The sequence below is a fragment of the Haliotis rubra genome, unplaced genomic scaffold (assembly GCF_003918875.1).
Source record: "Haliotis rubra isolate DU_JTF1 unplaced genomic scaffold, ASM391887v1 Scf176, whole genome shotgun sequence".
In the NCBI taxonomy this organism is placed as follows: Eukaryota; Metazoa; Mollusca; class Gastropoda; order Lepetellida; family Haliotidae; genus Haliotis; species Haliotis rubra.
This window is the reverse complement of record NW_025765736.1, coordinates 1,522,335-1,539,900: the sequence shown is the minus strand read 5'-3', so window position 1 is coordinate 1,539,900 and position 17,566 is coordinate 1,522,335. Positions and strand designations below refer to the sequence as shown.

Below are 17,566 nucleotides of genomic sequence, written 5' to 3'. Positions count from 1 at the left end.
TAGATTAATGAAATAGATTATCAAATATTCTATTTACACAGAAGAAATAGAATAGACTAGAATAGAATAGAATAGAATAATACTTTAATGCCTTTTCAGGAATTTGTGTTACATCAGCAGAGCTACTGACACATTAGAGAGATACCAAACATATTTACATAAATTCTTTGATTTAGGTATCTTCACATTTGTTTAAGAGAGATATGGTACTTGGAATAAAGGATGTACGGGCTCTCTTAGTTTTCTCAATTGGAACTTTGTAGCGGCGGCCTGAAGGGAGGAGGTTGTATTCCGAATTTAAGTAGTGAGTACGGTCAGATATGATTTTGACAGTTTGATTCATTTTACTTGCAGTGTTAACAATTTTGTCTATTTTAGATTTGAGATGAAGTGAGAGAGACCCGTACCAACAATGGAAGGAAAATGTTAAAATACTCCGAATAAATGCTACATAAAAAGATGACATCACAGATGGGTTAACATTAAAAGATCTCAGTTTACGCATGAGATGAAGACGTTGTTGACACTTTTTGTATAGGGCTTCAGTGTTCGTGTTCCAGTTCAGCTTAGAGTCAATGAAGGTTCCCAGATACTTATACTCCGACACTGTCTCAACACATTCATTGTTGATTATCACTGGAAGCATTTCTGTGGGTTTACTCCGAAAGTCAATTATCAGTTCCTTTGTTTTTGTGACATTTAAGATTAAGTGGTTTTCTGCACACCAAGTCGTAAAATGATTAATGTCCTCTTTATACAGTTTTTCAGAATCAGTGTCGTTCAGTTTGCCGACAATTGCTGCATCATCTGCGAACTTTACAGTTGAACAGATTGAATTCGAGCTTGCACAATCATTAGTGTAGAGGGTGAAAGGAACAGGAGATATTACACAGCCTTGTGGTGCACCAGTGTTGGTGGTCCGTTTACTCGATACAGCCCCGTTAACTTTCACGTACTGCTGTCTGTCTGTTCATATTATGAAGTTTGAAAGTCATTTTGGTTTAAACATATTTTATTATTATTTATGAAAATGAATTGGGATTGGTGAGCAAGCATTACTGCTTATGTTAACACTGCTCCCATGCAACCAGAGACCATATATTATATGGTCTCTGATGCAACATAAAATACAAAATGATATGGAGGATGTGACGTCATCGATATTGACTATTGCATAAATCTAGTTTTAAGTTTACATCAAATACAACTATTCTCTAAGTAGTCATAATTAGAGAGTTACAGTTGTGTGTGTCTAACAAGCCATTGTAGAAATATAAATCAATCATGAGAAGGTTGTTGAGTTAATTTAAGTATTTTCCTGAGAACATTTGAAGCGTTGTGTCTTGATGATATAATCGTGGATAGATTCAACTATTTTCTGGTTTACACAAGGAGTAAATTCTTTGTTTCCGTTCAAAACGGTATCCAGGTTATAACGGGTAGTGCCGGGTAAAAAGGATTTGGCATAAGAGGCAGTGCGACTGTAAACTTGTATTTCAGAGTTATTTCTTAAACTATATCTTGTAGTTTCGGAGACGGAGTAAATCTGAGTAGGTAAATTAATTTCTCTTTCAAATCATCACGCAGTTACCTACACAAAGTGTATGTTAATCAATTTATCTTATAAAGTTTCATTAAGACTTCCACAAGATTCGGTTACATAGCAAATCAGTAATTAGCTAGGGTTAATCCATTCTATCAGGGGAGTATGGTGTGTTTTCTGTGTTAATTACCTACTCCACTGTCTCATAACTGGGAGTCTCACAATTGGGAGTTCTCACAAATGGGAGTAGACCAATCAATTTCTTGTTTCTCATCACTTTTTTTAAATGGGTAGGTAGGGCGGATTCTATTTTTATTTTTAATTATTGTTTTCTGATTTTCTATACAATCTTAGTCGAAAACTTGGAATGCCAGAAGCTGAGACGAATTTCGAAAGTGTGCCGGCTTTATACAGGCAAATTTACCAATGCAAATTTTTTTTTTTTTTAAATAGGGTCGAGCGGTAATGAGAAACAAGAAATTGTTTTTATGTGGCCTTGGTATAATTTCTTTCGTGTCTGGGGGTAAGTATTGAATCTAAAACTTCAGCATTACTGCCTCCTTTTTGGTCAGAAAATGCTCCCTTATGGGCATAAGTCGAATACAGAGGCTTGAATAATCCATATTTGCCTGGCGGAAGAATCAACCTTTGGTCTGTGAGAAAATGTAGAAAAACACGTGAAAAGTAAACAGTGAGGGCAACTTCACTAAATGCAGCCTGTTGTTAAATGACGTCAAGTAATGAAACTGTGACGCCATGAACAAGACCAGTGATGACGTCATACGGTATTTTTCGGAACAATGAACACTGTGACGTGTTACGGCTTCAGCTGACCAATCAGCACTGAGAATCGTGAAAATATCGGAACCTTACGCGATAATATACTCACACTCGCGGTAATCATATTCACGACACTACTGCAACAGGATAATTTGCATATCACGTGACAGTACATTTCTCGTGTTTGTAAAATGACGCGCTTATTCAGAAATCAGAACAGACAGAGAGTGAGTTAAAGTTTACAGTCACATCGACAGTATTTCAGCCACATTGTGACTAAAACTAGTAATAAATCCCTGAATAACACAGTCAAACATTAAACAGCAACTGAAAGTAGATCGTCACCCTAGGAAACACAGGGACACAGGTCTGTTGCTACCTGTCTGGGCCCGACCTGGATTTCCACCATCCCTTCAGCAGTTCGGTCATTTGCGATTGTACTGAGATTTAGCTATTATTTAAAACAACAAATATACTACAACTAAAAGTTTGGTAGGTCTAAATTTACTTGGGAAGTATTGGGACTTGCGTACCCTCTCTGCAGGACAACAATTTTACAAAACTTTAACCCCCTTCGAGGATGCAGCCACCCAGAACAGACCGACTAATGCAAACTTCCAATGATACAGATAACTTATGGGGTCATTGAGTTGTGTACTCGCTTGCGTTCATCGCAATTGGATATCCTTATTTTCCTTTGAGTAGCCAAATGAATTGTACCCACCTCACTCAAACTCAATTGCGTATTTTGCCATTTTCCATTAATTGTAAAAACAAATAAAGTTTAAATGTTGGTTTACTGGTTTGTTGTGTATTTGATCTGTAATATGAGAAACAAAGTGAGTGAGTTTAATTTTACGCCACACTCAGCAATATTCCAGCTATATGGCGGAGGTCTGTAAATAATCGATCGAGTCTGGACCAGAAAATCCAGTGATCAATAGCATGAGCATCGATCGGCGCAATTGGGAACCTATGACATGTGTCAACCAAGTCAGCGGGCCTGACCATCCGATCCCGTTTGTTGCCTCTTACAACAAGCATAGGTTACTGAAGGCAAATTCTAACCCGGACCTTCACGGGTCTGAGAAACATTAAGAAAGACTGCAAGTTGCCAAGTTCATGTGCTGAAAAGGAACCTCTTAATATACATGCACCTCAGTTTTTATCGATCCACCGGCTAAGATTTGACATTTTAGTGTGTTCGCATGTAGGAGAGGTCAAATTGGGTTTAACGTCGTGCTTGAGAATCTTTCGCTCATATGACGACGTGCATGCGTGTGTATGTGTATGTGCGGCCGCTTGTACTAGCCCAGACTCAAGCTGGTTTTATAGTGCTAGCCCACTGAGATACCATGCCGCAGTGAAGCATGAATACCCCACTCAGACACATTATACGGGCTCCGAGCCGACCAGTCCTTGTTGTACCCATTAATGCCAAGCGCCAGGCAGGGACCAAGTACCATATTCTAACGTCTTTTAGTATCGAACCGGCGACCTTCCGCTCTCCGGGCGGAGTGTTCGCATGTAAGATCAAATTTATTGAGTATTTACCCTTACTGACATTATTGAATCTGTAGAATAACTGTGTCACGGTCACGGTTGCCATGAAACATATGATTAGCATTCATTAATGTGTTTCTCATCTCTCTCCTCAACCAGCAAGATTAGTCACGATATGGCTGAAATATTACCCATGTGATTTAAAATGCGATATGATGCATGCACTCCCATGGGATCCATGTGCCTCAGGATCCATGCATTCCAGTGGGATCCATGTGCCTCAGAGGGATCCATGCACTCCCATGGGATCCATGTGCCTCAGGATCCATGCATTCCAGTGGGATCCATGTGCCTCAGAGGGATCCATGCACTCCCATGGGATCCATGTGCCCCAGGATCCAAGCATTCCAGTGGGATCCATGTGCCTCAGAGGGATCCATGCACTCCCATGGGATCCATGTGCCCCAGGATCCAAGCATTCCAGTGGGATCCATGTGCCTCAGAGGGATCCATGCACTCCCATGGGATCCATGTGCCTCAGGATCCATGCACTCCCATGGGATCCATGTGCCTCAGGATCCATGCATTCCAGTGGGATCCATGTGCCTCAGGATCCATGCATTCCAGTGGGATCCATGTGCCTCAGGATCCATGCATTCCAGTGGGATCCATGTGCCTCAGGATTTATGCACTCCCATGGGATCCATGTGCCTCAGGATCCATGCATTCCAGTGGATCCATGTGCCTCAGGATCCATGCATTCCAGTGGGATCCATGTGCCTCAGGATCCATGCATTCCAGTGGGATCCATGTGCCTCAGGATCCATGCACTCCCATGGGATCCATGTGCCTCAGGATCCATGCATTCCAGTGGATCCATGTGCCTCAGGATCCATGCACTCCCATGGGATCCATGTGCCTCAGGATCCATGCACTCCCATGGGATCCATGTGCCTCAGGATCCATGCATTCCAGTGGGATCCATGTGCCTCAGGACCCATGCATTCCAGTGGGATCCATGTGCCTCAGGATTCATGCATTCCAGTGGAATCCATGTGCCTCAGGATCCATGCATTCCAGTGGGATCCATGTGCCTCAGGATCCATGCACTCCCATGGGATCCATGTGCCTCAGGATCCATGCATTCCAGTGGATCCATGTGCCTCAGGATCCATGCATTCCAGTGGGATCCATGTGCCTCAGGATCCATGCATTCCAGCGGGATCCATGTGCCCCAGGATCCATGCACTCCCATGGGATCCATGTGCCTCAGGATCCATGCATTCCAGTGGATCCATGTGCCTCAGGATCCATGCATTCCAGTGGGATCCATGTGCCTCAGGATCCACGCATTCCAGAGGGATCCATGTGCCTCAGGATCCATGCATTCCAGTGGGATCCACGTGCCTCAGGATCCACGCATTCCAGAGGGATCCATGTGCCTCAGGATCCACGCATTCCAGTGGGATCCATGTGCCTCAGGATCCACGCATTCCAGTGGGATCCATGTGCCTCAGGATCAACGCATTCCAGTGGGATCCATGTGCCTCAGAATCCATGCATTCCAGTGGGATCCATGTGCCTCAGGATCCATGCACTCCCATGGGATCCATGTGCCTCAGGATCCATGTGCCTCAGGATCCATGCATTCCAGTGGGATCCATGTGCCTCAGGATCCACGCATTCCAGAGGGATCCATGTGCCTCAGGATCCATGCATTCCAGTGGGATCCATGTGCCTCAGGATCCACGCATTCCAGTGGGATCCATGTGCCTCAGGATCCACGCATTCCAGTGGGATCCATGTGCCTCAGGATCCACGCATTCCAGAGGGATCCATGTGCCTCAGGATCCATGCATTCCAGAGGGATCCATGTGCTCAAGTGTGACCCATGCACCTCAGTATCAGTGGCAGAAGAGAGTGCATCTAGAAGGGTACTTTGGAATAATGGTACACTGATATTTGCACCTGAACAGAACTTTCACAACCTAAGGTAGGTAAAATTTGTGTGATTAATTGTCTCAGATTTAGAAAAAGCAGCTGTTTAGCTTCCTGGAGTAACTCAGTGGAGAGTTCCACATACAGTCAAATACTGTTATGTCAAACAATGATGTGTCAAAGCAAGCAAAAACTTGGTCACTGCACCTTCATCTTTTCATCATTTTGCAGCGTCGGTCCTCGTGTAACTGAAACTATTTATGAAGGTCCCATCAACTTCACCACAACCGTTTGACTGAATTTCATTGTTGTGGAATTAATGTTTTCATTTGTTGTTTATGTCATCGATATTCTAGCTATACAAGACCAGACAATCCAGTGATTAAATTGGAGCAGTGACGGAGGAATGACACACACCTTCAGGTATGACTTGAAATCATCCCAGTCAACAACTAATGACGTGGATGTACCTGGTTATGTCAAGGTGAAATTGGGTTTAACGTCATACTTGAGAATATTTCGCTCATATGACGACGTGCATGCGTGTGTATGTGTATGTGCGGCTGTTTGTACTAGCCCAGACTCAAGCTGGTTTTATAGTGCTAGCCCACTGAGATACCATGCCGCAGTGAAGCATGAATACCCCACTCAGACACATTATACGGGCTCTGAGCCGACCAGTCCTTGTTGTACCCATTAATGCCAAGCGCCAGGCAGGGACCAACAAGTACCATATTCTAACGTCTTTTTGGTATGACGCGGTCGGGGATCGAACACGCGACCTTCCGCTCTCCGGGTGGACGCTCTAACCACTACACCACAGAGGCGGTGGTTATGTCAAGGACACATGACCATCCATGGCTAGACTGGCCATTTCCCCCTAAATTCCCCCTAATTCAGTGTTCCACACATTTCAGTTTGTAGCTTGTGTCTCAGACAGCATCATTGTAATGCCTGACATTTTTCCTAAGTATCAGACAAGTTTGAGAATACCTTTCAACCTGATGTATCCTAATGTTTGCTGTATGAAATTGTGTAACACTTTCTCCTGGATGGTAAAAATACACAATAAGCAGAAAAATCATTTCTTTATTTATTGAGGCAATCTGACTAAGGTGTGATAATTTAATATCAAGCATGACTAGTTGATATGATATCAGATATTTGTGTCGTCTCTGATCCAAGAGACAAACCAGTGCCGGATGTATGACAACATCCAAGTACATCCACTCATGAGTCTGATCCAATTACGTCGCCTCTTACAACAAGCAAGTGATCAGGTGTTTTGTGAATTTGTTTCTTGCTTAGCGCCTCAATCAGCAATATTCCAGCCATATGAGGGTCTGTTAATAATCCAGTCTGGACCAGACAATCCAATGTTTAAAATCATGAGCATCGATCTACCCAATTGGGAAACGATGACATGTGTCAACCGAGTCAATGAGTCTGACCACTCAATCCTGTTAGTCACCTCTTACGAATATCATGGCTTTGTGAAAACCCAGATCTTCACAGGTCGCAAGTGATGAAAAAATCAGGGGATATATTTAAAGATATATACATGCTTACAGATATATTTCAAGCATCAACAAAATAGATAAAATTATACAAATTGCTTGCATTTTGAAATCGCGCTTTAACTGTATACAAATCATAGAAATAGAAACCAGTTAGACCAGACTCCAAATTCATGATCGCACAAATGTCGTTGACTGAGTTAATGCTGGTTTAGAGAGAAGCAACCTCCTCATATTGCATCATGGGTAAAAACAAACAGATCTAATAATACACAAACAACATTTTCCACAAAACACTTATGTTGAAAACTGATGCTCGTGAACTTTGTTCCATAAAAAAGTTTGATTTAAGTTTAAACTCAGATATCATGACATATATAACATTAAATGGTATACAGTCAAATCCCAATGAGTTGATCGCTGGGGACCAAGTAATAAATTCGACTTATCAATGTATTCGAGACATAGGTATGTCTATGAGGGTAGAAAAAAAGATGATCCAGTCCTAATTCCTCCGCCTAAGCATTTGTTTATCTAATGATTTCCCTATCACTAATAGGGGCACCTTATCAGTTCCAGTCTGATTAGCACACACAGTGATTTCCGTAAAATCACTAATCTACCGTTTGAACTCACTCGTCACGGAAAGGCGTGAGCCGCGCTGGTTTGTTAATTGGATCAGTTTGCTACACCAATCAACCTCTCATTGACTGACTTCGGCTTATGTATACAAGATTGCTGTTGTTTGAATCTCATGGGACCAAATTTCCTTCTCGAGTCATCGTGTGTATTTATGAGACGAATTCGTGTAGCCGGTTTTCAAATGATGACAACTATAACAGGGAATGGTCGGGACCGACAGGTACTTCGAGTTATGCATAATATTCGAGACACCGGCATTCGACTCATCGGGATTTGACTGTATAACAATTATTACAAAAATGACGACCAATTCTGATACAGCTGAACCAGCATTATCATAGACTTCATTCCACTGTTCATGTGAAAACAAGCATAAAATATGATACAAATATTCCACATTTCAGTGACAGAACTGCTCGTGTTTTGTATCAAAGATGATTTTTGAAACACAAACAAAGTGAAATTTCATTCAGTCCAAATAATCTTACCATGATATATGAAACATGTCATATTTGGGATTACATTTTCTCAGTACGGTACAGATTCTAATACATTTTTGGGTTGAGTCCCTTTCAGATTTAACCTACTCAGACACCGCGGCATTTACAAAAATAGAATAGAAGACTTGTCAACTAGATCCATACTTTGTGTAGCCCTCGGATGATTGAAAATTGGCACAGCACAGCAAACACAATCACATCACAATCAGACTTAGTTCTCCCTACCGCTAAACAAAATGTGTTGTGGAAGTAAGTATTGTATTAGAGATTGTATTACACTGACTGACTGAGTTTGGTTTTACGCCGCTTTTAGCAATATTCCAGCAACATCACGGCAGGGGATACCAGAAATGGGCTTCACACATTGTACCCATGTGGGGATTCGAACCCGGGTCTTCGGTGTGACGAGCCAACGCTTTAACCACTAGGCTACCCCACCGGCCCAGTTTGTATTACAAACAACCGCAGAGTCACTGACACCACACCCAATATCCTTCATCGAACATCTTCTATTTTCTACCCTACAATTGGAGAAAATACACTTAAGGTACATAAATATGTTACCTGGGACTATATACCTTCAAATTATGGCAGTGAATTGTAATTTCATTTTTCAATCTTACAATAGGAGAAAACACACTTAAGGTACATATATATGTTACTTGGGACTACAGGGCTCCAGATAAGTTTTCAACATCAGGAGTAAGTACTCCTTATTTTTTCAGTATTTAAGAGTACTCGAGAACCTTAAGAGTACATATAGAGTACTGAATGGAATTTAATGGAGTATCAGTGATCTTGTGTTTCGTTTCATATATGCACCACAACATTGCTACTCTTGTGTAAACAGGTCAATAAACAATAAAACAATACTTTTTTTTAGATAAATACATCTGTAAATGATTCTAAGACCGTACACCATTACTGTGTTGCGTATCTGCTATGTTTTCTAAACTATTTCCTACCATATCGTGCTCATTTTATATCCGTACATACGCTGATACGGTTATTATCTGGAGCCCTGGGACCATATACCTTCAATTTATGACTGTGAATTGCAATTTCATTTTTTGATATACAATACTCGTATTTGCACCACAATACAAACACGTAGACATTGGTACCTTCAGTGTTTGTCAGTGATTCACATTTATCACTAACAAGAATCAGTCATCCCCATTTCGTTGCCATGGATACAAGGGAGGTAACAAAGTGAGAGAATAATCACTTATCTTTGCTGTTTTGTCAGTCAGTGTCAGTGAGAAACATTATTTGTGTATCAATTTTAGGGCAAACGACACAAATATTATGCTACTAGTTACATATTTTTACCCAATATACCGAAAGGAGAAATATTGCAAAATGTACCTTTTGAAAGCATATATAGAGATTATTAACCGAGTGTGTTTCCATATCATGAATATCATATATTAGGAATAAAAATTGTATTATGCGACTCCAGAAGCTCTGTCATCAATTCTTACAGAATCACCAATTTTGAGAATGGGGGCAGCCATGTTTGTTTACAAACTCATCCACGCAATGTAAACTCGCGACGTCATCAATGAAATGTTAAACGTTTTAGGATTCGCATGGCGTGTATGGAGTTTTGTAACAGTAGTTCGTGGAGTGATGTAATTTGCATAGTTAGCAGATCTGGATACCAAGTTTATCAGATTGCTTTATTGCACCAATAACACCCTCCATTAGATGATAATGCAGCGTACTGAAAAACAGTAAACAACATCTAAAAAAAACATACTTATGAGTGAGTGAGTGAGTGAGTTTAGTTTTACGCCGCTTATAGCAATATTACAGCAATATCACGGCGGGGGACCCCAGAAATAGGCTTCACTCATTGTACCCATGAGGGGAATCGAACCCAGGTCTTCGGCGTGACGAGCGAACGCTTTCACCACTAGGCTACCCCACCGCCCCAAAGATACTTATAACAAACTGGATACAATGAACTTTCTTGGGTCCCGTACACTTGCTGTGCCATTTAGTTGAAATGGGTGGAACAAACTACAACATTAACAACCTAAAATTTGTTTTCCAAATGACCTTCGTTATAACCGTAGATTCCAGTACTGATAATACTATTTAGTCCTTCTATATATATCCAGACTTTTCTTTCAGCCCCAAATCTGTCTCTGATGGATTTGTGACTCCTGTTTGTGCAATACCCCAGCTTGCCTACTCGATCTCCATCATGTTTTCATGCAATTTCATGATGCTACGTTTAATGGCTGTGTTATGTCTCATTCAGTCAATAAATGAAAATACATCACTGACTGAGTTTGGTTTTACGCCGATGAAAATACATCACTCTGTTGTTTCAACTGATGGTTATTTATAACAACCTACTCACCTACTTACAATGCAAATTTTCAGCTTCTGTGCAATCATTCTACAGATGTGCATAACGGACAGCAATGAAATAGCACCGATGCATAGTCAGTATAAGCAGTTAAAGTACAGCAGGTACATATCAAAGCATGACGATAAACATTTTCATTATTACAAATTAAGAGCAGAAAATGTCTGTAAAGCATGTTTGTGTATAGTTCTAAATTTATTTGTTGACCTGTTTTAAAATTCAGAAAATATTTGTTCGACTTGTTTGCAGTATCCAGTTGCCTTGATGCTGCGTTAAGCCAGACAAATGGACTTTCGTTACAAACAATGATACTTGTCAGATTTGTAGGATTGTATATTATTTGCAATGAATGTCCATTGACATGTACATAAGCTCTAACATAGCTCATAGTTTCTACAGCAATGCAAAAATGTTCATACAAGTACCTAACCAACGATTCAAGCCCTTTTCAAGCTATAACTGTCATTTTCAGAGGCATTTCAGCTAGGTCGTGAGTAGTTTGTTATAGTTAGTGTATATACTGCAAGACATTTTACTTTCACAATGAAAAAAATAAATTAAGTCTGTCATGAACTCTTAATGGTCTCTGGCACACAAATCTATCACTAAAATAAATAACCCTTAAACTATTAATTGCACACATAGGCGAAAATTGGTTCAAAGCTTTTCAAGCTATTTTGGATATTTCCATGCATTTTAAGGCTTGGTCTAGAGCCTACATTGAGCGTTGCGCTCTTAACACTATAACTGTTTTCGGGAAGTTTCAAGGATATACTGGTTGGCCATTTGCTTTAACCCACAAGTACTATATTATATAACATCTGGTTTGCTCAGTGAAATCCCTCTACGCTTTCTCCCATCCCAGACCAATCACTTTCAAACACAACATGTACAAACTAGACTACCATTTTAAGACATGCCATCAAGGTAAACTGGCCAATCATTTCAAGACATTGGTTCAGGAACCTGTCTGTTCAGAATAAAAACAAACTCTCAAAAATCGTAAACACTGCGTCTAAAATTATTGGGCTTCCTATCGAAATATCGGCAGTTGTTATGAGCAGCAAATTTCAAAAAAGGCAAAAAAAATTTTAAGTGATCCTACTCCATACTTTTTTACTGAATATTAAACATTACCTTCTGGACGGAGGCTGGGTATGCCGACTTTTAGAACAAACAGGGTTCGCCACTCATTTGTTCCAGCTGGTATTAGATGTATTAACAATAAATTCTGTGTATGACTTGTCTTTTAATTGTCCAAATTCTATTCAATATCTATGTTTGTGTACTAATTTGATGTAATTATATCCTGATTATTTCATGATTATCAATTGCAGTGTTATGTATGACTGCTTTATGAATGAAAAACTGGAGAACGTATGATGCAAAACAAATTTCCCTTGGGACGATAAAGAATTATCTTATTGTATCTTATCTTATCTTACATACATTCAAACTGGCCAATGCTTTTCAGACACATGTACAAACTGAATACATGACACGCTTTATTGATAACAACTTCTTTCTATTCGTTACACGACATTTCAGGGGTAATTCTTGCTCATTCATCTGATGAAGGAGCAAGAATTCGCTCTTAAACGTCGTGTAAAGAATGAAAAGAGGTTGTTATCCTTAAAACATGTCATGCATTGATGTTTATCCAACTTCTTAATGCCTTTCAAGAACTATGTACAAACTGGACAAACCTTTCAGAAACTGGACAAACCTTTCAGAAACTGGACAAACCTTTCAGAAACTGGACAAACCTTTAAAGACAAACATACAAATTAGATAATTCCTTCAAGGCACATATACAAACTGGCAAATCTGTTCAAAGCACATATACAAACTGGCAAATCTGTTCAAGGCACATATACAAACTGGCAAATCTGTTCAAGGCACATATACAAACTGGCAAATCTGTTCAAGGCACATGTACAATATCATATCGTATAGAGCTGCACACAAAGACCTAGCTGGCAACACAGAAACTCCTGGCTCAGAAACTGAAAAATGTTCTATTTGATTTACAGAAATATATTTCTAAAATATTATTTTGATATAAAAGTTACACACAAGCTGATATGGTCATTAGAGTCACAGAAAATATAATCTTAAATCCTTGGAAGTGACAACAAATATGTATAACACATTCACATTAAAACATACAATGAACATTTGCACATACAAATACCCTGAACTCATACAAAAATTGCACTGAACACGGATAAGAGAAGTTCAGCCAGCTAAACGTCTTGTTCCTACCAAGGTATACGTCAGTATGAACTAGGATGAGAGATGAATTAAGGTACCAGAAGCTTTAAGGCTATCTACAGTGTTCTAAGAGCGATGTGTGGATAAGTCAAGGTTAATCAGACAAATATTTGAATTTGTTTACATGCCATTGATGCATGTAAACAAATAAAAATTTCTGTTTTTCAAAACAAGTTGCACTGGTGGGTGTTGAGCTGTGTTGAGGCCAAAACCACACACAATAATAACCGACTTCTGACATGTTGCTGGAATATTGCTCAGTGCGGCGTAAAACTAAACTCACTCACTCACTCTGACATGTACAAGACATTTCACTAATAGCAATATTCAGGATACTTCAACAAACAGATCAAGAGTAGTGAAGCAGACGACTTTATGGATAACAACTTCTTATTTATTGCACATAGTGACGTCTCAGTGTAGATTAAAGCTAAAGCGGTTTAAAAACCTACACCGAATTGTCGCTCTTTGCAAGGAGCAAGAAGTTGTTATCCATAAAGTTGTATTTTTCATTGACTCGCTAACTTCTAGAATGCCGTGATGTCATAGCATTGTCAGCTGTGTTCTTAGTGACGTCAAATCATTGGGAGGTCAACAACTGATGATGATAAGCCAAATTTTGAGGACAAAAGAAAGCAGTTTCACGTTCATCAAACTTTTTTGTCAGGGGGTAAGAAAATGACATCGTATCGCCTTGTGTGAACAAACATGAAACGACGACTTTGTCAGTCAAAATTGCAATAAAAAATCGCTAGACGAACTGTTATTTAAGTCAGCTACTTTCGGATTACAAAGCATTGTTCTCGTAGCAATATTTGTTATTGAGACTGTTATTTTAGTCTGTACTCCGTAATTGAGAGAGTCCGGATTATAAAGCAAGCTTTAATGATAAATTAAGAACAATTTTGCCGGCACTCAGAGAGTAGTTTGGATTATCGAGAAATCCATATTACAAAGAGTCCGGATTTGACATATTCCACTGTACAGAGAAACAATGTCTTACTCCCACAGTCCACTTTTGGGCCTGGCTCAAACTTCTTCCTGTCTCTAAACATAACCAACAACGTAACAGTGGTACCAACTGTACGTTAGTTAGCACACTCAGATTTCAAGTCTCCATCTTATAAAGGCAGACTGCATGTGTTGCTTAAAATGAGTGAGTGAGTTTAGTTTTACGCGGCTTTCAGCAATACTCCAGCGGTAGGGGACACCGGTAATGGGCTTCACACATTGTACCCATGGGGGGAATCGAACCCAGGTCTTTGGCGAGACGAGAGAACGCTTTAACCCCTGGGCTACCTCACTGCCAGCTTAAACATATGAGTATATTAACCATATGATTGCATACATAAAATGGATTTTATTTTATCTTGTTCGTTTGATTTCAGCAAAGTATTGGTATTGCCATTCTCAGTTTTAACAGTTGCAGGGTTAACGTATACCCAGTTAACAGTTTGCCTACGCATAACAACACGAAAATAATCTTATAACTGTAAAATTATGGCAAGAGGATTTCATTATTTCCGATTTCTTTTCAAGGTTTCTTCACAAGGCATGTATTGAACTGTGGGTGAAATTCTTGAAATAAATAAAGGAACACTTGTACTTTCATGTGTTCCCTTATTTGTTTCCATGAGTATATACAATGTTCTTTTGTTCACATTTCAAAATTTCATTCTATATTTTCTCAAGCATAATCTGGGTTGGAAGTCACTAGCGTGAACTTGTCAGTCATTTCATTGGTTGGGCAAAGTTCACAAAAGGTCGTTGTGACACGACCTGTGGGATGCCCTGAGCTCTCCTTCTGTAGCAGTGCTGCAAACAGAATTTCATTGGAAGGGGCCAGTTTTAGAAAATGTGGGCCTATTGCCAGCTGTTGAAAAATCTGTAATCCTTCTCTGACATTTTGACAGCCAAAGAGATTCGATGATAAACTTCACACATCAAATCGAGCTCCGTACAGCGAAACTAGCTCCTTACAGCAGTTCAAATTACAATTTTGTATGCACATAGACGTACTAGCATGTGCTGAGCATAGGAAGCTTTGTTTTGAATTCTATTTCAATATTTAGGCTTTGATTTCTGAATGTTTGACATCGCTTTTAATGAAAATAGTCATAATTTGAAATTAATTACACGCCGATACAGCGAGACCCCGGATATCCCCGCAGATATCTGGAAACCTTGCCTTCCTGTCAATTTTCATCATAAAACAATCTCTTCCGGTTTAAAAGTGACTGTCTATAACAGATATGCGGTTTCCGTTCCCGGACGGTAAACTAACCAACCAGCTAAATCAACACAAAATTGACTCACTTATCCGCACGAAGCTTTGATCTTCTGCTGACCGTGTGTAGTGAAGCGCAAGAGTCCCAAGTGTCTTGACACGTATAAAGGTCTGCTAATCCGGATTAATTACCAATCGGCACGGTATTGGTGGTGATTTGTAGGCCTATCTGACACCGAGTGAATTGTAATTGGCAAATCAAAATGACCACACTGTTTTGGAAGTGATTTTAAACCAGACGTATATGCTTGCTACCATTTCAACACTTGGATGACAGAAATCCAGATATCCGGATATTCAGTTATCTGGACGATTTACGCAAAAACCAATGTATCCCGGTATCCAGGGTGTATATAAACAGGCGTCATAAATTATAAATTTGTGCGATTATTGGCGAATACATTTATAAATAAAGCGGCAAGGTAAGTACAATTAGCGGGAATCCCGCTTTACGCAGTCTGGCTGCAGCACTGCTGTAGCTGAAGTGAGAACTAACATGATCGTAAGGAGGCAGCAGATACTTCAGAAAATCCCCAACCACCATCAGCAAAAATCTCATAAACATAAAAAAACAAACAAAACATAAACAAGAAACAACTGACTTAGACATGGGAATGACTTCACAAACACAACATGTGGAAAAACAACCGTCAGGGTGTTTTCATATCATACTTGAAAAATTGTTTGTGACTGTGACATCTATAGTTCATGTCTGAGGTGACACATCTTAATACTCATCACAGTACACATCAATACACCTCTCTTCAGTACACTGTCGTCTCTACTGACTGTCCTTGATGCTGTCTGGGTCAAGACTCGGGGCAGATCTCAACAGTGCAGCCTCCTCCTCCTCCTCCTCCTCACCAACAGGGACAACACCTGATGGTGGCTTCGTCACCACTCTTTGATTCTCTCCGGCCGACTCTCGACCACCTGCTGCAACTTTCTTGTCTGTTTGATCTGGAGCTTGTCCAGGCACACTGACACGGTCCAGCGGTCCAGATGATCCGGAGCTGAACCCATTGGATGACAGATGAAAGGAGGAGGTTGATGATTGCTGACCTGGTTCAAATGACAGACTGGCATAATTGATGGGATGTTCTGATGGTGTGTCGTAGCGGCAATTCTGAAATGGTCTAGCTGAGAAAAAAAATGAGAAAATTACTTTGAAAGGAAAAAATCTTTTATGAATAAGCATTTATATATTTGATAGCAAAAAGAAAGTTTTATTATTCAAAATCATTTTTTTAATTTGTTCACTTTGTGAATTTACCTCCCATATATACTGACAATGAACATCACTGTGTTCTGTTAAGTAATAAACTTAGCAATTCCATGGACTCGCACCAATTCAAAAGTACAATCCATTATAATCACTACTTTGGTCCAATAGGGTTAAATTTTAAATGTACATGGACCCATTATACAACATCTATGATGGGGAGTTACTGGTAAATGGAAACATGTCCTCATTTGTTGAGGGTGGGTTGGTTGGTTGGTTGTATAACGCGCACTTAGCAATATTATTATTATTATAGGATATTTATATAGCGTAGATATCCAGGCAACTAGTGCTTGCTCAAGGCGCTGGTATTTTCCCCCTCTATCACTGGATGTCAATCTCAACGGCACAACATATTATCAATCTCAACTCCCTGGGGAGTATACAATTCTTGCAGCCACTAGACGCACCGAGTTATTGTGGCTTTCTCATCCTAATGAGGTACCCATTCACAGCTGGGTGGACTGGGACACATAGTCACAGTACTTTGTCCAAGTTCACTGCACGTTGCTGTACCCGCAACTAGGTGTTTGCACGTATTCATGTGGCCACCATATATTCCAGCTACATGGCAGCGGTCTATAAATAATCAAGTCTGGACCAGACAATCCAGTGATCAACGGGTAAGTGAGCGAGCGAGCGAGCGAGCGAGCGTGCGTGCGTCGTGCGTGCGTGCGTGAGTGAGTGAGTGTGAGTGAGTGAGTGAGTGAGCAAGTTTATGCCTCTTTCGGCAATATTCCTGCAATATCATGGCGTGGAACACTAGAAACGGGCTTCAAACACTGTATCCATGTGGGGAATCTCACCTGGGTCTTCGACTTGAATAATAACAGTAACTCATACAAGCATGATATACAGGGATACATTTCTCAGAGAATATCAACAGAAAATAAGTTTTCAAAAGACATGTCCTGTTCCAC

General features: G+C 40.1%; 1 protein-coding gene across 4 annotated transcripts in view; it reads right to left on the bottom strand.

The window, feature by feature from the left end:
* Positions 1–9,932: 9,932 nt before the first annotated feature.
* LOC124273088 overlaps positions 9,933–17,566 on the bottom strand; it is a 36,998-nt gene continuing 29,364 nt past the window's right edge. For all 4 annotated transcript variants that reach the window (XM_046708308.1, XM_046708305.1, XM_046708309.1 and 1 more), the window contains one exon: positions 9,933–16,504. In XM_046708308.1, the coding sequence (XP_046564264.1) occupies positions 16,146–16,504 (359 nt within the window). In that variant the 3' untranslated portion in view covers positions 9,933–16,145. The remainder of the gene's footprint in view (positions 16,505–17,566) is intronic.